General features: G+C 38.5%; 4 protein-coding genes across 4 annotated transcripts; all 4 read left to right on the forward strand.

The window, feature by feature from the left end:
- The first annotated feature begins 5349 nt into the window (after nucleotides 1–5349).
- Nucleotides 5350–8322, forward strand: LOC129369886 (P2Y purinoceptor 12-like). The gene is made up of 3 exons (XM_055045548.1): nucleotides 5350–5415; nucleotides 5696–5955; nucleotides 7022–8322. Exons 2-3 carry the CDS (start codon nucleotides 5704–5706, stop codon nucleotides 7841–7843), a joined length of 1074 nt encoding a protein of 357 aa, XP_054901523.1. The 5' UTR covers nucleotides 5350–5415; nucleotides 5696–5703; the 3' UTR covers nucleotides 7844–8322.
- A 763-nt stretch (nucleotides 8323–9085) lies between these two features.
- LOC129369732 (P2Y purinoceptor 13-like) lies at nucleotides 9086–10039 on the forward strand. The gene has a single exon (XM_055045307.1). It carries the CDS (start codon nucleotides 9086–9088, stop codon nucleotides 10037–10039), a length of 954 nt encoding a protein of 317 aa, XP_054901282.1.
- A 1995-nt stretch (nucleotides 10040–12034) lies between these two features.
- Nucleotides 12035–14216, forward strand: LOC129369733 (P2Y purinoceptor 13-like). Its single transcript, XM_055045308.1, has 3 exons — nucleotides 12035–12066; nucleotides 13021–13091; nucleotides 13216–14216. Exons 2-3 carry the CDS (start codon nucleotides 13052–13054, stop codon nucleotides 14214–14216), a joined length of 1041 nt encoding a protein of 346 aa, XP_054901283.1. The 5' UTR covers nucleotides 12035–12066; nucleotides 13021–13051.
- Nucleotides 14217–16328: 2112 nt separating this feature from the next.
- Nucleotides 16329–21900, forward strand: LOC129369700 (P2Y purinoceptor 13-like). The gene is made up of 4 exons (XM_055045272.1): nucleotides 16329–16603; nucleotides 17846–18057; nucleotides 18157–18546; nucleotides 18852–21900. The coding sequence occupies exons 1-4, from the start codon at nucleotides 16582–16584 to the stop codon at nucleotides 19341–19343; spliced, it is 1116 nt and encodes a 371-aa protein (XP_054901247.1). The 5' UTR covers nucleotides 16329–16581; the 3' UTR covers nucleotides 19344–21900.
- Nucleotides 21901–21993: the final 93 nt, after the last annotated feature.

The following is a 21993-nucleotide window of genomic DNA, read 5'->3' on the forward strand; positions in this document are numbered from 1 at the left end:
GATTAAAAACAACACAGTGCATGACTGCAGGGCGATGAAAGGGATACAGGATTTTAAATATATGTATTTCTGTACAAATACAAATCTCTGGTGTGCATTTGCATTTATTTTTGTACATCAGCTCTTCTCAAAGGTTTTTTTGGCTTGTGTCTGTGAATTTTGCACACTTGTGCCACTTCGCATTTTGGCTTTATTGCCACCTTCACCAATCGTGACAATATGAACTGTTGTTCTGCATTGATGTTTATGGTCATCCTCATTGAATGTCAAACTTTGCCCCAATCTGAGTTTACATCTGAACAAGTTTTTTTGTTGTTTGTTTGTTTTTGTTTTTTTTCCAAGGACTGTCCTGCCTTTAGCTCCATTCATATTTTAACAAAGCTTTCATAGAGAAATGTATCCACACAGCATGGTCAGTTTGTCTTGGTTTCATTCACAAACACAAATTATTTTGCATGACAGCATTAGTATAATACAGTTCCCGCTAATCTTTCCATTTTACCTCACAAATGTCCTTAGATTCCATGTCATGTGTGTCCTGTAACTTTGTATTTTTGTGTTTTTAGTATGTAAAGCACTTTAAACTGCCTTGTAGCTAAAAAGAAATATAAATAAACTTGATTGATAGATATCAGAAAAACTTGAGAGTCCAAGACAATACATAAAATTGTGTTCAGAACACTAAATAAACTACAGTAGAGGCTAAAAAAACAAATGCACTTCCGTTAGTAGATCTACTTAGGTCGCTGAATATCGGAGAAATAGGGAACGACTGCATTTGTGAAGTAAGGTAGTGATACCCAGGTCATTTTCTGATGCGTTTTGCAGACATCGGACTTGACTTCTGCTGAAAAACAGTTGTTGCCAGGAAAACATCTTTTTGTGAGCAGCAACCTGGAGGAACTTTGGAATCAATGAGGTTGTTTTACAAAAGATGCCAAAGTCCAGGAGCCAGTTGGATCTCCTGATGCGCCTGTGTGCGTGCGTCTCTGTGCGCTTATCCCGTTTTGATCCAGAGAGTCAACACACCCATAGTGGACACATGAGACCAATAAGGGAGGAAGGAATGTTCTTAAGTCAGACATTTCAAATGTAGAACTAACATGGAGCCCACAAGGATAATAACACCAGCAGCTGCCACTGACTGTACCCTGAAATACTTCTCATAGTACATAAATGATAACACTAGATGGTGCTCTAGAGCAAAATTTTGAATTATCTTTTACTTTCGGTGCTTAAAGACCGAATGTGAATTTTGAAAGAAATCATTTCAATTTTCTTAAGGCTGTTCCTACTGATTTTTAGGCAGAATCATCTGACGTTTGAACTGAAGCAAAACTTTTAATTTACTCATGAAGCCATTAGCTTCTCCCGTTTTCACTGTGAATGTTCTGTAATCTGTGTTCAGCTGCTAGTCTTGGGTTTTTCTCCCAGTAGAGTTCTTTTTTTTAAATTCTTTTGGTATTTTCTTGGTAAAAAAAAAAAAAAAATAAAATGAAAACAAAATAAATAAATAAACCTCCCTCCTCCTGTATTGACCTTTGCTACATATGAGTCGCCACAGATTTTATCCGCATGGATCCATATGGAAAGCAGACCAACACCGAGACCTGCACTGGATGGAACATCAGCAGCAGCAGGAGCTAAAGAAACCTTACACTGTCAAAACAAAGCTTGGCCTCCACATTTCAATGGTGCATGGAGAAACAAATTTGAACAGCTGCCAGAGGAAATGTGCGCACATAAACTTAGACACGTAGACAGTCGCAAACAAATTATGACTGTGGGCCACCGTGGTTGTGCTAAGTTTCACTGCTCCGTATTTCGCCAGTTAACCTGACAAAAAGATCGATCTCTGCCTGCCTGGAGGGGTCAGGGGTCACGGTTTAGCATCACACTGGGTTTCCATCAGCCAGCCTCATCGGCCCTATATTGTCATTCTTGCTGGGTTTATGTTTTCTCTCAAGCAAAAGGTGCCTTGCTTTGTTGCTTCTCCCTGAACTTCGACCACAAATGGATTCTGAAAGGACTCAAAGGTCTCAATGAAGAGCAGATTTCATTCTGCCCACGGTGTAGTTATTTGGACTCTGCAAGCAGCAACTGGTCTTGTGGCAAGTGAAGGTCGACGGGTGACATGGGAGTTGGAACAATCAGTGAACAGACATTGTGGGGGAAAGCATGTGTGCCAGTGGGACACTTACCATTTTTAAAATGGAAAATTAAGTCAGCTCAGTTTGATTTATTTGCTTTCTTAATCAAACTGAAGTAAAGGTGTTTAAAGCATTACAGCAAACGAAATATCCCAAATGTCTGAAATTGAGCATTCACAAATTATTTGCTCATGCTTTTGTCTGAAAAGAATTAATGCAGATTGAAACGACTGAAACAAGATGCAGGCATGTTTTGTTTATATTTTTCCCCAACTCTGAGTTTATCTTGCAATTTTTTAACATATGTTAAACATATGTTTACATATGTAAAAATAAAGATGAAGATAGCAAAGCGGTAAGGATCAAATTTAGTAGATCAAATTGCATGCAAATAGAGTTGATTAAAAAAAAAAGCTTTTTGAAAGAATAAATAATTCAAGGGAGACTCATCAACAAAAGGCAAAAAAAAAAAAGCACAAACACTGGATGGAAGAAGATTGGAAAAAGATGTTGTGGACAGGTGGATTTAAGTTTAAGGTGTTTGGATCACAGAAGACATACAAAAGAAGTGCTTGATGCCGCATGCCAAGCATTGAGGATTAAACATGATGGTCTGGGGAAGTGGGATGTTGTGAAAGTCCACTTCACGATGCCACACCATACCGTGCGGACAGAGCTGGACCGGAGCCAATTCTGCCCGACAACCACAGAATGACCCGAAGCTTCAAACCACTCGAGACCTATTTATAGAAGAAGCAGTGGAGTGACCAGCACTGTCACCAAGTCTCATCCCTACCGAGCTGCTGCAGGAGCACCAGGACCTTCACGCCAGTCCTGTAAGCCGACGCTAAACTGAACAATTTGAAATTTCACAAGGAACATTGATATGAAGCAAGTCATCTGCTGTATGATATGCACTTAATTCACTTCTGATCTGAAGCAGATGTGCAAAGATCACAGCTGTGGAAAACATGACTGGATGTACAGCGAATGTGAACAGACAGGAAACCAATTCCAGATACAACACATTGAGTTTAGTACAGTTTAGCAGACATTCATGTCCACGACATCAAGCGTCCTTCAAAACACTTAAATAAGCTTTCATTAAGAAGTATATGTATTTTTGATGTTCTATTCTTGACATAAAAGCAGGAAGTTGCGACGTTGCCTCACATCCTGTTGGCTCACTGGAGGATGAAGGGCAGAAAGAGACATGGGTCAAGTAAGAAAAGGAAGAAGTGAAAGGCAATATGGTAAGGCTGAGACAGAGTCAGTCTCGCCTGCAGTTCATCCAAAATTTCAAAAGCACATTTATGTATTTGAAATAGAATGTAGTTTGGCTTACTTTATTTATTGATTATTATTAATTGTAAGGTACATTTTGACATTAGATATGACTAATTTGTTGAAGTTTGAACATGTTTCAATGGACACGAGTAATTCACTTAAAAAAAAAATAAAATAAAATTGCTCTTTGCTGCCGAACAAAACTGTTGGAAAGACTCACACAGAACAAATTTAAGAAAGAGAAAGTAAAAAGTCCAGACATTTAAACCAAAAAGATTTTTTTTAAAACATCGTTGTTTATGGTGTAAAAAATTAAAATTTGCATCCATGTGTGTCTTGTGTGGTTATCAATAATTTTAATAATTGATCATCAATGAGATTTTTCTCAAAGTTAAAGTGTCTTCAGCCAATTGCTGGAATCTTAAGATGGTTTGAAGGAGCAATGGTCTGAGGCCAGGAGGCACAGTGAGCACTTTTCTTTTTTTGGCTTCTAGTAACAGGGAAACTAAAAATGATATTCCAGCTCATCGATCGTCATGTCCTCCTTCTTTGAACTTCTTCCTCTCTGGCATGATCTCTGTGTTTACAGTGTTGTTGAAAACCACATAAAAACACTGTTTTTATTGACTGTGTTTTTATGACATAAAGCACTTTGAACTGTCTGCTTGCTGAACTGTGCAATACAAATAAACTGATCAGTGATTGATTGATTGACTGATTGTTATGACAAAAGACCATGCTGCAACGGATGGGTTTTCAGAGAATCTTGGCTCAGTTTGATTAGTGGACCTTGAAGAGTGTGAGCCAAAATGAACGTCCCATGACCTCAAGGTGACCGCAAGGTGACCTCTTGTCTTTGGTAGGATCTGTACAGAGAGAAATTGCTGAAGACCCAGTCGTCTCATCCAAAGCTGGCTGCAGTGTTTGTTCTGCAGGCACATAACAAAAACAATGGCAGATGACATTGTGAGCTACTTAAGTTGTTCAGTTTGACACAATATCCAGTTCATGGGAGACAGAGGGGGGTTGCTGGTTTCTAAATGAGCTGGAAACTAAGATATTAACATGGCAATCAAAAGCAGGGGCAGTTTCCAGGCAGTGGACTCGTGTACATGTGGCCTCATGTTATGTAAAATTGTCTGAATGGTCAAACTGCGGAGGTTCCAAAATACATTTTCTCTATCTCTAACTTTGCTTTTGGTCTTTCCTGCTGTCAAGAAATGGTAGTTGTAGGTGGTGAGGTTGACACCATGGACCCACATATGAAGAGTAAGTGACAGTTTAATGACAAATTGTACCAAAAAAGAAAACACCCAGGCAGCACAGGTGAGCAGAGACCAGATGCAACACAGTTCGAGATAATTACATGAGACACAAGTGGGTTTAAATACACAGAGAAGCCAATTGAGGAAAACGAGGGACAGTTGGGGAAAATCAAGGGGCAGACGGGACAACACAGAGACTGAAGTAACTGAAAAGACACACACAATCCAAATCCTCACAAGACTTATCCAGACATCCGCATTGCACAACTCAGAGCCTCGGTGAGCTCCGGCAGGCTGGGCAGGTTCCTATTTGCACAACTGCTGCAACTAGAAACAGAGGTCAAATGTTTTAAAAACAGAAACTGTAGGAAAGTAATTGATTGTTTTTATTGTTTGTTTTTTTATATATAGAGAAATGTCACAATTTTCACATCTTTCAAATTCAGTTTAAAAAAAGCCAAAACCTATATTAAAAACTTGCAAAAATCTTGTGATTAGCTGCTGCTGTGCACACCCAGAAGTTTTTTTTTTTTTTTTTTTCGACTTGTTGTCTCAGGAAAGAGAATGGAGAAATGAGAGTGTCATCCTATGATGACCCATAAACAAAACTGTTTAAAACACAGAGACAGACAAAAAACTAGCATGACATCTGGAAAGAATCCTGAGAAGAGAGACCAAGAAATTGCATTGATACGCATCAACAAAATGATCAGGTCGGTTGAGAAGCTTACATTAAATTTGCAGCAACAAATTAGTGAGGAAGTGATTCTTCTGTGAGAACAGGGCATTCACAGAGATGAATTAAACGCCACAGTCTGCACTGTTTAGTAGTTTTCCAAGATTTTTTTCTTATACTTTTAGACTGAATTGCGTTAAAGTCAAATGATGTATTTATTTATTTATTTTAAATAAGAAACACTGTCTTTTGTTATGCATTTGCATTGATCAATTCATATTTTAGGAGACCCCACATTTGTTTGTTCTTACTTTTAGCCACACACATGGATGGGAATACAACCCTTCAGCTGTTCCCCAACAACCACAGCCACACCAACGCCACCTGCTCCCGCAACAACATTTTTAAGACGCTGATTCTGCCCGTTTTGTACTCCTGCCTTTTCCTGGTGGGACTCTCTCTCAATTCTGTGGCAGTGTGGGTGTTTTTTCGCATCCCGTCTCGGTCGCACTTCATCATTTACCTGAAGAATATCGTTGTCGCAGATGTTGTCATGACGCTGACGTTCCCCTTCAAGGTTTGTTACATTAAAATGCAGTAGCTTGTGTAAAAAAAAAAAAAAAAGCAATTAAAAAATGTTAATCTGTGGCTTCTATGCCTCCTGGTAAAGATAAAAATAGAATAAAACTTTGAGGTTTATCTTTGGTTGCAAAGGGGAAAATGTTACTTAGTTTCTAAATTATTGCTTCCATACTTAGTTTAAATGTATGTTTATATTGATCAGGAAGATTTTAAAAATCAGCCATCAATAACTTAATGACTTCTTGGGTATATCTATGATAGTCGTGGTTTCATTATAGCCTTATTAAAAATGGGAAAGACAAGAGGAAATGGCCAAAAAAACATCCCTATGATGTAAAGCTTTATAGCATGTTATAATAGCATTTCTGCATTAGTGTTGCTTTGACTGATCAATGTATATTTGCAGGCAGAGCAGCACAGGCGAATCTCAGCAGCCCAAATTAAAATGTCAACAGAAAAAGCTTATTTTATAAAAAATGAAAATGCGCTATCCAGTTTCTCATGGACACACTTCACAAGAGTATAAATCACAAACAGTCAATGCAAATGAAACTGGTTGTTCAAGCTCAATGCAGATATATAATTTGAAAGTTGAGTGGAAGGAAAACATTCAGTAAAGAAGTGCGCCAGGAGTTGTGAAGCAAGGCACATTCAGGTTTTTCACTCACAAAGTGCAGGCTACAGCTAACTTAAATGAAAGAAAAAAGGTTATAAATATATTGATCTCTATGCAATGAACACATCACCTTCATCATTGCTGGCAGCACATGTGGTGGACATTGTTTGGTTCATGTCTTTAGGTTTTCAGCATTTATCTCCTTTTAAACTTCTGTTGTCAAAATTATTGCAGTTGATGAAAAAATTCAACTAATGCTTAACAAATAGGAGCTTCTGAAAATCTCAAAGTGATAAATCTGGGCTATGTATCTGGTGGGAATTCAAAGCCTTTCCTCAATTTAATCATTAGAACTTTGTAAATCTCAAACAAACTCAAACTGTGTGAATGTAAAAAATAAAAAAAAAGCGCAAACCCCAGAAGAATGAACGCTTTATTTTTGCAGGTGCTGTCCGACTCCAACATGGCTCCGTCACACGTGAGGATTTTTGTGTGTCGAGTCTCCTCTGTGTTGTTTTACCTCACAATGTATATCAGCATCCTGTTCTTCGGGCTCATCAGCATCGACCGCTGCAGAAAGACCCTGATGCCGTTCAGAGGCACCAACTCTGCCCGTCTGGCCCGCAGGAAATTCCTCTCGGGGGCCGTCTGGAGCTTTTTGCTGGTTCTCTGCCTGCCAAATGTGATCCTTACACGAAAAGCCCCGACTTCTCCATACTTTAAGTGCAGTGACCTGAAGACAGAGGCTGGTCTGTTTTGGCACGAAGTGGTAAATCACGTCTGTCAAGTGATTTTCTGGGGGAACTTGATTGTTGTGATAATATGTTACACTCTCATTTCCAAAGAGTTGTACAAATCCTACTCTCGCACTAAGTCCCACTGCCCTCAAGGGATGATATCTTTAGCACCAAGGACAGAAACAACTCGGAAGTCTCCCCAAGCCAAGAGAAAAATGAATGCAAATGTATTCCTCGTGCTAGCGGTGTTCTTTGTGTGCTTTGTGCCGTTTCACTTTGCACGAATCCCCTACACAATGAGCCAGACTAGAGGGGTTCTCTTTGATTGCAAGCTCCGGCTTTTCTTCTTCCAGCTAAAGGAAAGCACACTTTTCCTCTCTTCTCTAAATGCCGTGCTGGACCCTCTGATCTACTTCTTCCTCTGTCGGTCCTTCAGGACCACTTTGTTCAAGACCCTCCGGCTGCCTCCCGGTACCTGCAGCTGGTTGACAGAGAGAGGGTCAGAGACAGACTCGTCTCCAGCCTCATAAATCTGCTGGATGTAAGGTAGAGTCTTGTGACAGAGCACTGGGTACGTAAACTTTCTGTGACAGACTGAAGGGCACTTAAAAAAAAAAAGTCCTGTTGTTGAGAATAGCACATATGGGAAAATGCGAAAGAGCACCAAATGTGATACAATATGTAACCAAAAAGCAACTGAAAGTGATGAGAATTTAGACTTTTTATTTTCATGGGGGTTTTTTCATGACATTTGCAGCAAGCATAACTGTTTCTGTTCCCTCTTCCTGTTTATAACAAATGAGAAGTTTCTCTTCTATGCTGTTGCACCAAATGATTATCTAAAATCAAAAACTGTGTTGACCTTTTGTGTCTCACATATTTCAAGTTTGTGTTTGTCCTTTATATTTTGTCATTCTTTTTTTCCCCTTCAGATTAAGTGCTAATGACTGTACACATCTTTTTGTTGAGTTGTGAGTCTCCTGTAGATTTTGCAACATGCTCCATTAAACACTGAAGAAACTGAAAAGTACCCGTGGTCTGACTGCAGTGTTTGTTCAGCCAAATCGTGACCCGAACAACCAAATGGCAGATATTCAGCACATTCAGCTGTCTGAGCGTGATAAAGATGGCTGACTGAAGCTCTGACTGAGTGTCAGAATGGGAAGGAAGGAGGAAGTGGGGGAATGAAATAACTTTGAACGCGGTTCAGTGTTGGCAAGTCTCTAAACGTCAATGATTTAAAATCAAAGCACCTTGGGGCATCCCTTGAGAAAAGAATGCAGTTGTGCCTCTTAAATTGATTGTGCCTGTGTAACAACTAAAGGTTTAGATTTACAAAGCAGGAAAAGTAGAACAGCAGTTACATAATAGCCATTCCTTGTTGTCAGGTTTAAGTTTCAGGATGCATTCAAATGCTCTGGTTGGACATTGCAACAAATGTTTTCTTACCTAATGGCAATTGCAAATCATACATGCTGGGGAAAGCAGGAATCAGATGTAAAGCAGAAGTCATTTCCGGTTCTTAATAAATCAGAAATGTGTTCCAGTTCATTTCGGAACCCTGTCCTGACCCTGTCCACAGCTGACGTAAGTCCAGACAAACTCCTCTAATTTCGTGATGTTGCTTCGGTCAAGGAGGTATTTTTCGCGAGGACTTATTAACAACATTAGCAAGTCAATCGGAAATGAAAATCAAATGTCGGTGTTTTCTTTGTCTTCTTGTGTTTCTGATCATTTTTTGATGCTTCAATGTTTCCCGACAGATCCCCAGGATGGACAGTAACATGTCAAACTTCTCCGACTGCAGCCCTTCGAGCCTTGAGACCACAAAGGTCATTGTCGCCTGTCTTTTCTTCGTCACGTTCCCCTTTGGGTTACTGCTTAACGCGGTCGCGGTGTGGGTGTCTTTCCACCTCCGCTCGGTTTCCACTTTTGTAGTTTATCTCAAAAACCTTGTGCTGGCTGACCTCCTCATGACGGCGACCATCCCTGCCCTGGCCGCCACCCTGCTTCCTGGGGCGAAAATTCAGATTAAGGTCTTTATGTGTCGTTACGCGGGAGTCCTTTTTTACACTAGTTTGTACACCAGCATAACCTTGATGGGTCTCATCAGCCTGGACCGCTTCTTCAAAATTGTTAGGCCTTGGGGAAGCACGCTGGGACAAAACGTAGTGTTCAGCAAAATAACCTCCACCTGCGTTTGGGTTGTGCTGTTCGGAGGTACGGCTGTCCCAACTATGATCCTAACTGACGAAACTCCTCGCAATGACTCGGAAGACATCTGCTTGTCCATGAAGGGCCCAGTTGGGTTGACGTTTCACAGGTACGTGGTGAGCTTCATGGAGACACTTTTCTGGGTTTGCAGCGTGCTGATTGTGTCTTGCTACGTCTGCATCACAATGAGAGTCCTGCAGTCCTTCAGAAACTCTGGGAGCAACAACGGCAAAGGAAAGAAGAAGACCAAACTGCGGGTCTTCTTGGTTCTCTTTGTGTTTTGTGTGTGCTTTGTTCCTCTGCATTTACTACGCATTCCTCTTAATCTGCATCAAGTTGATGTCTGCAATCAAGAATGGCTGCTCATATTGCACGAATTAGCCATGTGGGTTGCTTCCACAAACGTCTTCCTCGACCCATTTCTGTATGTTCTCCTGTGCAAAAGCTACAAAAACAAACTGACTGACATGGTAAAAGGAGCAGGTATCTGTATTTTGAACAAGTGCAGCTAATAACAGGCGACTGTCAAAAAGAGAGACTTCCTCTGGTTTGAAAACGTCTTATTATGAGAGAAACTGAAAGGTCAGTTTTAAATGTTATGTTGCACAGCCCTCTAGTGACCAGATGTAGATCTACATCTTTTTGGGAATGAAGACTAGTTACACAGATTACAGTGTTTTTCGAACCTTTTTTTTTTTTTCAAGTATCATCTTAGTGAAAACTAAGGCTTTCTCCAAATGGAGAGACATTTCAAATTAGGAGTTGTTGTTTTTTTTTTGTTCTTGTTTTCTTAGTGTGCTTTAATCAAAAGTGCAATTTTACAAGTTTCCCAGGAATTACCCTCAAGATACACTTCCTTCAAATAAGGCTCCCAAATCCAATATGACCAGTACATCTTTAAAATATAGTCATAGCCACTGCACTCAATTTGAGCCTGTTGTTACTTGATAAAACTGACTTCTGAGATAAATGATTGACTTTGATTCATTGATTTCAGTTTATTAGTCACTTCTCTTTTAAGCAGTTCCTTAAATTTTCTGGTGAGCTTACTCAACAAATTATTTTTTGTCCATTAATAAACTTTCTGTTTGCTTTTGTAAATTGTGGATACCATTTTTTTTCTGAGTACAGCTTAAATGAAACTAAGTACCATCAGTGATTCTAGCAAAAGAGTTTTAGTATATTCATAATGAAGACGAGATAGAATGAAAAACACTGGTTAGGATTTTTGTCTTAGATGCTGATCAAAAATCAAATCTCTTGTAAATCTCGGTGGTGGATGAATTAAATCAGTTTCCCCAGCCGGGTATTCTCTGTATGTTTGGATATTTCTCTTTAATGAAATTATTTTTTGATGTTAATTTCTGAAGATGAGAGGTAAACATGAATTCAATTCCCTTTTTGATGATTTCTTTATTTCTTTTACTACTCCAATAGGAAAGAACTCTAAGGTGGAAACAGAACACTATGTCAATATATCCATGTATTTAAAAGCTGTAGTAACCAAATTATCACAGATGACTGAATGATGTGTCAAGATGAGATTTAATCAGATATTTTGATGTAATCCTGTTTTGAAATTATTCAGACTTAACATGAGTTACAAGATTTTTTTAAATTGTTATTATTATTTTACACATTTGAAAGCAGTTGTGCAGTATATGATTTATTAAAGCAAAGTTTTATGTGCTAAAAGTGACATAAAGTAAACCATTTGGAATACAAAAAGGGCTATTGCTGAAATCATAAAGTCCTTCCACTTCCTTTTTCAGTCAGAAAATGTCCCTCGTCGGAAAAAAAAGCTGCACTTTTGTCCTTCTTGAACCTGAAAGCTGGATTTTCTTTAGACCGAATCGAATTTGAAAAAATAGGGGGGAAAAGAGAAGTCACAGTTGACAGAGTGGCAGAACTCCTTCACTTGACATCAACTTCTGTGAGTGAGTCAGAGTTTCATTTTATCCCAGAGTGAAAGAAAAGACCTGAAGAAGTTCTGAAAATCTATATCAGCTCATTGGAAACAGCCTCCTGGGTCAGGACATTCTTTTATTCTTTACAAAACTATCCAAAATGTGTGAACATATGTATAAATAAAATAAAATCATACTCGGAGAAATAATCTTCTCAGCTTTCTTCAGATATTTCCAGTATTTGAATTTTTGTAAACCACGGCTAGAGAAAGGCTTGTTTAATCTTCTAGTGGAAAAACAAGACGTTAAATTATTACCAAGATAAGTATTTCATTTCTGGTGATCAGCAAATATAGCCTCTTTAAAAGTTACATTAAAATATTGAGTCTATCAGCTTGAGGCGTAGGTCTCTTGTGTCAGCGCCACAGTGCCTGTTTGTTTTTGGTAAACACCATCACATTTTCCCTATTTTTGCATACGCCCTGAAAAACGACCAGTCTTAATACGACTGCCAGCTCAATGTGTTTGGTAGGAAAATCAGAGGTGGTTCTTGAGCGCCTATAATAGCATATCTCCGTCAGACTCACCCAACATGTTCTGCTGTGCTTGATGAGCGACTGAATTCAGCTGCCGTAAGTTTTTACCGAAGCGATTTTCTTTTTCAAATTTTTGGTTGTGATATCTCTTTTCATATCGTTTCATTAGGATGGTCAAAGAAAACCCACGGCATAAGAATTAGTGATTGAGCTTATCACAAATTAATAGTAATTTAATTAAAAAAAAAACATTTTACTAAAAACTAAACATTTACTGTTCTGAGAAAAATAAATTTTTTGTAGGTTTTTATATATATAAATATTTCTAATTGATATCTTATATACAATTTAAAGTAAACCCCGGTACAAAATGTGTTACGTGGTTGAAAATATGATATTGTACATGTTTTGTGATATTACAATTAACAGAGCATGATTTTACTGCAGATATGTGCAAGTTAAATTTGATTTTTTAGCCACCTGGAAGGTCTCTCAATGTATAGCCATTCTTTTGTGCTGCTGGAAAGCACCTAAAGCATATATGTTTCTGCAGATGTAATTTTACAGAAATGCTGTGCTGATTAAAATAAGTTCAGCTATTTCAAGAGATAATGTCTCTATTTTTTTTTTTTTTTTTTGTAAAAGCACACTGAGAAAATACCGGATCTCTACAGGGACATCGATAGCTAATTATTTCGTCCCCTTGATACAATTTAAAGTTTTTACATTTCATGTATTTTTTTTTTTTAATTGAGGTGATATATTTAGGCGAAACATTTGTTGTTTAGACATGGTAATGTAAATTTATCTCTGTCACTGTTGAGGATAATGCAGATTAAAAGACTCTTTGCCCACTCAAATGACCAAAAATATTTTCATCAAATTTAGTTGAACCTCGTACAATTTTGGTACTTGGTGTCTCTGAACTCAATATAGGAGAAAAAGACGAGTTTTGTTTGTAAAACATCATCATGTATCAAAATTAATATAAGCATTATGAAGTGGCTGGTTGCATGCTTTAAAAAAACACTCCTTTATATTATCTTCCAGCTCAAAATTTGCATGGAATAAATAACAGATAATGGCTGATTACCTGGATCCACAAATTAATGCTCAACAAGGTGAGAAGCTCTATCCATCACGTGGGTGTTCAAAAGATCAAATCAATTCTCAATTTAGCTGCTAGTATTGAAATTATTTTTAAATAACGTTAACCGCGTTGATCTTTGTTTTTATTTTCCTCAGATGACGCGAAACCATCCCTCCATTCACCTCTCAATCAGTCAGATTGCGAGAGGTTTTCCTACAACCCTTACATAGTCCCGACTCTCTTCTTTCTCATGTTCCCCCTCGCCTTGTTGTTGAACGTCGTGGCAGTGTGGGTATCTGTGCATCTGAAGTCGACCTCCACCTTCGTGGTGTATCTAAAAAATCTCGTTGTTGCCGATATAGTTATGACCCTGATGATCCCAATGAAAGCCGCAGCAGACTTGCCAACCACATGGGAACAACTCGCCGCCCCAACGTGCCGGTTTTTCGCTGTCATTTTCTACAACGCTCAGTATACGTGTATTGCTTTGCTGGGGCTCATCAGCCTGGACCGTTTCTTTAAGATCATGATGCCACACAGCAGGATGTTTGGCCAAAGTCTGACCATGAGCAAGGTGATATCCGCCATGGTCTGGCTGGTTTTGTTCGGAGGTACAGGTTTGCCAAATATCCTCTTGACGAACAAATCTGTGGCCAACACCTCATTAATCACCACGTGCATGGTTCTGAAAAGCCCGGCAGGGGTACATTTTCATGAGCAAATATCTCTCCTCCTGAACATATTCTTTTGGTTCGTCAGTGTGGTCATTGTGGTTTGCTACATCTGCATCGCAAACAGAGTCATCCAGTCATATAGAAATTCCGGTAGCAACAACAGCCAAGGGAAGCAGAAAATCAAACTGCGCGTTTTTCTCGTCATCATTGTGTTCTTCATTTCCTTTGGCCCGTACCACATTATCAGGATCCCATACACTTCTCAGCAAGTCAGCCAAGCTAACACAGACTGCTCTCAGACCCGTGAACATCTGAGGTTTGCCAAGGAACTCAGCCACTGGCTCGCTACGACTAACATCTGCATGGATCCCCTGCTCTATGTCTTCCTTTGTCGAGAGTTCAAGGAAAAACTAATGTCGATGATGGAAAATTGCTTTAAAGCGCCAGGAAAACAAAAGCTCAAAGACGCGTTGCCTTCTTGAAACTCCAGTCAAATATGTAGCCATATCGTTACGTGGTTCTTAAAGAGAAGAAATGAAGAGTATTTTGTGAAACATCAGGTCCAGTTTAGGTAGTGTGTTTTATTTTCCTTGCCTGCTTCCTTTATATGCCTGTATTAAAATGACAGATGGATCATCCTGTCACCATCTTAAAAACCAGTCGACGAGCAGAGGCAATTAGCCAACACCTTGGAGTCTAGGAACCACTTCCCAGTCCAGTGGCCCTAAGAATGATCGCAAACAACGATGGAGAAGCACTGCTGTGATGAGAAGTGTTGGAAGGAGCAGCAGCTTCTCAAAGAGACAGAGGCCAATTCCAAGGTGTCAAATTATTTCTAAGACATGTTTGATATGTACAGCATTTCTATGACAACTGAAGGTAACATAGTTACTTGACTGTGGTATGAAAAGGTACAATGGAGAATACATAACACAACCCCTTGAAGAAACAAGATGCACTGTGGGACTTGTGTATTGTGTCTTCTCCCAGTACATTTTCTGCAACTTGTTTTGTCATCGTGTTGTTAAGCATTGTCTGACTTTCTTTTGATAGTAACACGTTGTTATAAACCCAGTCTTCATGTGATGTCACATGAAGACTGGGTTTATAAAGAACTTCTGCTTATATAGAAGTTCTGCGAAAACGAGTCAAAAAAGCGTCACTTTGCAGGCATTCAGCAGACTGAGTTTGGTTAATCTTCGTTGGTGTCGACAAAGCTTCCATAAAAGGTTGTAACTGTGTCACATTTTAATAGCTCTGCAATAAATACAAAGTAGTTCCTGAGCACACCACATACATAGAACCCGCGTTGCAACACTAATGCAGCCCGGCTTTGCTGGAATTAAAATAGCATGCTCAGTTCCAGAAACGTAAAGCAGCATATTTGCTTACGCTACAGAAACACAAGGCAGATTTACAATGGTGTGATTAAAACAACATATTCTATATCAGCTAGGATTTGAGCTCAGATGTCGATGTTCATTTGTCTGAAATGCTAACATCACTTTATAATATTAGAACGCAAAATGTAGCCATTTTGAAAAGTTAAGGACTGACACGTTCTGCTAATATTCAGTGTCTCTATCAGCAGCTGCAATCGTTTTCGTGTGGTTTACTTTGAGATGTATAAGTTGTGCGCAATGTGACTTCAGTTTCACTGCTGTAAGAACTCCTGCTTAAAGTGAGAGAAATCACATAGTTTTGTTGGAATGTTGCACATTTTAACAGCTCAATAAATGCCCTTAAAAATGAACCTCCTTGTCATTTGTTTGATGAATCTCAAATTATATCTGAGACATGGAACTGAAAGTATGTGTGGATTTAAAATAGATATTAATCTCACTCACAGTTTTAAAGACTGGCTGAAGAGCAACCTTTTTAGCATGCATACTATCTGTTAGGCACGTTCTTTCCATCCGTCATAATTCCTGGGTCAAATCCAGGGAAAATCACACAGGAAGTCATTTTGGACAGTTTTCAGGAAAAAAAAAAAGTATTTTTAACACAGGGGGGAATTGAGTTGTGTAAGCAAAATGTTATAATATCGCAATAATAAAGTGTACACAAAATGCAATAACATCCATTTCTTTAAATAATTTCTTTGGAGAAATACAGTCAACTCTGTTGTGCCTTTTAGTGGCTTTCATTTACTGAATTAGATCCACTGCTCACCAAAAACCACTTTCTGTTTCAGACCAAGATAAACACATGTTGTGGTGTAAAGGGAGGTGCAACACTGTGAAGAAATTTCTTGATAAATTTGCTCTCGGTCTGGTGTTTGGCTGTCAGCAGCTTGTGGGGCTGACGGAGGCAGAGGGACTGGCACGGAGTAGAACAAGACTCTCAGTAGACAATTGGAACAGGAAGCAAGGAAGGAAAGGGTCTTTCACCCGGAGGAAGACTAGCTAACTCATTGGGATTGTGACAAGACAGCCTCACAATAACTCCAGAGACCACCCAATTCAAGAGCGTCACATACACACACACACACACACACACACACACACACACACACACACACACACACACACACACACACACACACACACACACACACGCAGTTAAAAACAGAAAGGCAGCAGGAGGGACAAAGCTCAGAGTAACAGGGAGGCTCAGTTCTAATATCAGAAGTTGGGTGTTTTTTGTTTTGTTTTTTTTTTTTTTTTTTACTGCTAAAATACCAATACTGATCAAAAGAAATAGCTTTTTTTTGTTGTTGTCGTTTCAGCCTCTTTTTTTTTTTTCATCTTTCCGAGTTGCAGTAAGAGAGAAAAAGGAAATTGGATTTTTCACTTCTCTGTTTTTCTGTGAAATCGTGTACTTTTCATCGCTCTCGTTATTCTTCCAATGCCCACTGTCACCACAGCAGGTAAGGCTCGACTTTTCACTGACACGAACTATCGCTTGTATGCAAAGAGTCGCGGTGCAGAGCGAGCTCAGACCATTCTTTGTTTGAAAGCGTTATTTACGCTGTCGCAGCGCCTGCTCTCTGCTTCAGCGTCGCTCCTTACATTTCGCACACTTTCAGGTGGGGTTGTTGGTGGTATATGGTGGGGTTCAAGCAAATATATTCATCAAGTAGCATTTAATTTGGCAATTGCATGCCATTTAAATGACAGCATGAACAATTTTTGATTTTTCCACCAAAAGAAACTTTTGGTGGAAAAATTGTGTTTTAGTTCAAAAGTTTTCCTGTATTGTTAGAATGGCTTGAATACTATTGTCTTTAAATTTAGGACTGATTGCTTCACATCATGTTTTCACCATCTTGGATTTGTTCACAGATGTTATTAATAAGTGTTACAACTGAAGGTAAAACAGTAGCAGCTTTGCAGCCTGCAGGGTAATTATTTTGCATATTGTACTTCTAGAAATTTGGCACATGTAGATTTTTCAAAATGTGGGTTAAAAAGGAACAAATAATAGCCGACAAAGTATGCAGTTTCTGAATTTTTTATTTTTTTTTTGCTTCTACTGGAAGTTATTGTATTGAACAACTAACTTTACATGTATTGAAATTCCCTTACATTGTCACAGATTGCCTGGAAGTTGTCATTGTTTCTCTTTGTCATCTTGTATGTTGGTAGTTTTGTTGTGGTAGTTTATATCCATGTATTAATAGGTACATGTCAGAGGGTTGGGGGCTGTATGTGGAATGTGGCAACAAACAAATCAAAGTTGTTTTGTATTATGTAGTCAACAACAGAAAAATGTACAATTTAATGGCCATACATAATGTAAAATAGGGATTTGAACTAAAAAAAAATGGGATTGGAGTTTAAAGCATTTTTCCATCCTGCGACATTAGTAAAATTGGACTCTTTTTTTTTATGAAAAATGAAACTGCAACATGAGCATAAAGCAATACTCCATGGTTCAAGGTCTTTATTCTACAGACAAAACCTTGAGGCTGAAAAAGACTAAATTAAAATGCATAAATGCAAAATGTGGAGACATATTGAGAAAGTGATAAATTGACCACAAGCCATTGTTAGTCAAAAGACGCAAGTTTAGGTGGCACACCCAAAAATTCTCAACAGCACTTCCTCATTTTCACTTCATCTGAAAATGCACCCGATGTTCTTCAAGTGACCGGTCTTGTATGTTATAGTTTTTTTCCGAAGGGTCACTCAGGATCAGAAGATGAACGCCACGGTGAACGCCTCCAAGGAGTGTGATAGGGATACCAGTGTGACATCTGTGATATTCCCAGTTCTTTACAGCATTCTTTGTATCGTAGCCCTTGTGCTGAACTCTTTAGCTGTGTGGATCTTCTTCAGAATTCCCAGCACCACAATGTTTCTGGTCTTCTTAAAAAATGTGGTAAGCTCTTACTGAAGAACATAAGTTGCCATTGATACAGACTGGTTGGGAACAATAATAATAATAATAAAAAAAATACATTTCATGCTTTACCAACAGGTGGTGGCCGACTTGTTGATGACTATCACCATCCCTATCAAAATCTTGAGTGATGCAGGAGTGGGTTTCTGGCAGCTGCGTGCCTTCTATTGCAGATTCTCCGCTGTTCTGTTCTACATCACCATGTACATCAGCATCTTATTGCTGGGCCTCATCAGCTTGGACCGCTACCTGAAGATTGTGAAGCCCCTCGGAAAGTGTGCCCTGCAGAAGGTTCGGGTCGGACAGAGGCTGAGTGCAGCGATATGGATTGTAATGCTGTCTCTGGCCCTGCCCAATGTCATTCTCAGCAACCAGCCCCCGAAGCCCTCGGGGGGCAAACTGAAATGCTCCTCCATGAAGGGCGAAGCTGGCAAACTATGGCATGAGGGATTTAACTACTTCTGCCAGGTAACCACTGCACAAATCTTCTGAGAAACAAGTTTTACTTGGATTCTTAACAGTTATTTGATGCATCCAATAGAAAGTCATCCCCGTCCTTATGAGCTGAGCATTTAAAAGCAATTGCTTCAACCCATAGCAACTGCGGCGCATTAATCTACTGATCTACCACTTATTTAGAATGTGCATGTTACATAAAAAACTGCATAGCCTCAGAACTGCTGTCAGTCAGGCCTAATGCACTAAACAACTCAGCTTGTAAAATTTGATGTCAGAAGATTGGCTGAGTTTCATGACATGTATTTCTGTTTTAGGTCATCTTCTGGGGCACGCTTGCCTCGATGGTGTTTTGTTACACGTTCATCAGCAAGAAGGTCTATGAATCATACAAAGCCTCAAAGAGCAAATCTCATGCTGCAAGTAGAAGAACAAAAGCCAAAGTCTTTGTGGTCGTGGGGGTATTTTTCGTCTGCTTCGCCCCTTTCCATTTTGTGCGCGTGCCCTATACATTGACTCAAACCCGCGGCAGCGGCGACTGCCGAGCAAAGAATGCGATCTACATCGCCAAGGAAACCACACTGTGGCTGTCTGCAACTAATGTCTGCCTTGACCCGCTTATTTATATCTTCCTGTGCAGAGTGTTCAGGAAGAGACTCGTGAGCACGTTCTGCAAAGACACCAGGGAGTCTTCCAAAAACTCATTAACGCACATGGAGATGTCACAAATGGATCAAACTATCAGACTGTCGCACAATGACACATCGCACATCAATCAATGCACATCAGCCTCAAGCTTCGACTGCTGATGTCTTTCATACCTGGACGACTGTCGTACGTGGCAGTACGTTTGATTAGAAAGCCTGCACAAACTCTTTAAATAAGCAGACTGTGAATGGACTCTGACAAATCGGATGTGCCAGTAATTTCAGTGTCTGTAATTTCAGCGAATATCGTGCAAGAATGTTTTTGCTTACTCATCCGCACATTTCCTTAACAAAGCTTACTGTCAGTTTCTGCATCCTGTGGTTTAATCTTGCTCAAACTGCACTTTCCCGTAGCTTAAAACTTACTGCATTGGGGTCACAATAATGGTGGCATTAAACACGTTGTGAAAAGCTATTCGTCGAAGAAGAGCTAAATAAAAACAACTGCAGCAGACCAGAATTTGTTAAGAGCCATCTGGTGAGAAAAATGTGGTACTAATCGCTGAAATCCTAATATTTTTGCATAAGCAAGACATATTTATGTCTCAGTTGCACGGTAGTCATTTTATTTCTATAAAGCTAATTTGAATAATAATATAGCTTAGCAGATGATACCACACTTGTGCCTTATGTGTGGTTGTAATACACACTGTAAATTTGATCAGAAATCATGGAGGCATTGGTACCATCTTTTTTCTCTTTAGGATTGTTGTTCCACGCTACCATAGAAATCCCCCTTATGCAGAAAATTGTACATTCTAAGTCGTATTCTGAAGTATTTTTCAATCAAACATACATTTTTTCCGTTGATACAGATAATATCAATTTTACTTTTTAATGCTATGTTTCACATAAAAAGGCTGTAATCATTAAAGACATCTCATAGTGGTTGTCTTTACATGCTACCAGAAGTGCTCTGAAAAAAATACCACACAATCTGTGATCTAGCTTTAAAAAACAGTTTTCTTCTTTTCTTATTACATGGAAATATGTAACATTTGTAAAAATTAAAAAAGGAGAGGAAGAAAGAAAGAAAGAAGGAAAGAAAGAAAGAAAGAAAGAAAGAAAGATAGAAAGAAAGAAAGAAAGAAAGAAAGAAAGAGAAAATAACAAAAGTCAAGTATTTCACTGACAAAATGCTGCAATTAGACTAAATGCAAGTAGGTTTCAACAAAATGTACAGTAATAATCACACAATTGTACTGTAAGCTTTTGTAAAAGTGTAGAATGTAAGACTGATAATGTTCCTTATTTTGATTTTCCTTTTTTATAAACACCTCGCTATGTTTTTTTTTTTTTTTTGACAATTTATTACAATATTTATCTGGGCATATTCTTTGTCATTATAAGAAAATATAATTTTGCTTCAAAGATAAGATCCTACTTATAATATTTTCACCCAAAATTTTGGAAAGCCAGACTATGCATGGAGAACTGATATCGATTGTTTTGCTGGTTCACTCTAACTGTTCCTCTGTAAAGTTATTTCTTTATTTGTTTTTTTTTTCTGGTTGTAATGTACATGTGTATTTAATGTTTGCATTGAATGTTCTTTATATCAATGGATAATTGTTTTTTCACAACTTTGATATTAACATTGTGCAGTGGCAAAAAAAAAAAGCTAAAAAAACAACAAAAACAAATGAAAAAAAAACCATCTTTGTTTTTAACACAACATCACATTACAAACTGGTAGCTTAAATGTTGAGACATGTCAAAAGAGCCTGATGAGCTAATCAGAGGAGATGTGGAGCAAATGAAAGCAGTGAAACGGAGGAGTAGATTAAAATAAAGGGAGATAAAACGAGGCTCAAAGAATCCAAACACAAAAAAGAAAAGAAAAAACTAAATAGAAGAACCCAATTTGGAGAAATGAAAAGAACCCACAAAAATCAGAAATTAATAATAAAATAATAAACACAAAGAAAGAAATGAATTTATCTACAAAAATAATAATAATCAACAAATGGCACTGACAAGATCTTTTTTGAATCATTACAAAAACCCAAGCACCTGTGGATTCTGACAATCTTGACAAAAGAGTTTGGTGCATGAAATATACAGCTAACTCCATTAGTGGGTGTCATGACAGAACTGGTGCCACAAAAACAATGGCTGCATTATGATGGCAAGTGAGAATAAGGTTAATGTGGACAAAGTCAATTCATCACATTTTTGTGTGCTATTCTGCAGCCCAACCAGAAATAAAATTTATGAAAAGTTCAAAAAATAAATGAGGTGTAATGCTCCTTTTTAATTCAGAACTATTTCCAAAAAGATTAACAGCACCCCGTAACTTAAATCTTGTGAAATAAAAACATGTAAATTGCAAATTGAAATTATTAACTTGGAATTCAAATATGGTGCTTATGTGGCGTACTGACCTGGGCCCAGCTGTTGTATCTGTTAATGGAAAAGATTTCATCCTATATGATATCCCACATGACAGTACAAATGACAAAACAAGCTCGGAAAATTGTAAGACTTTGCATTTTACGAAGAACTTGTGTGTTTCTGACCAGGGAAGCATTAGAACAACAGATGACACCAGTGTTATTTCATAAAAGGAGCTTCCTGATTGGCTTTACAGGGTTTAAGCAACATCCACCCCAAAGCATCATCTAAAGCATTGTCTAATGTCTGACGATTTAAAATTAAACTTATTTACCAACACAAACAATTGTCGCAAGCTTTTGACTTCACCGGTCACGTTCAGTTAAACCAGGAGAGACAAAAATGCAAATGTGAAATA

The sequence above is a fragment of the Poeciliopsis prolifica genome, unplaced genomic scaffold, assembly GCF_027474105.1.
Source record: "Poeciliopsis prolifica strain line A6 unplaced genomic scaffold, Auburn_PproV2 SCAFFOLD022, whole genome shotgun sequence".
In the NCBI taxonomy this organism is placed as follows: domain Eukaryota; kingdom Metazoa; phylum Chordata; class Actinopteri; order Cyprinodontiformes; family Poeciliidae; genus Poeciliopsis; species Poeciliopsis prolifica.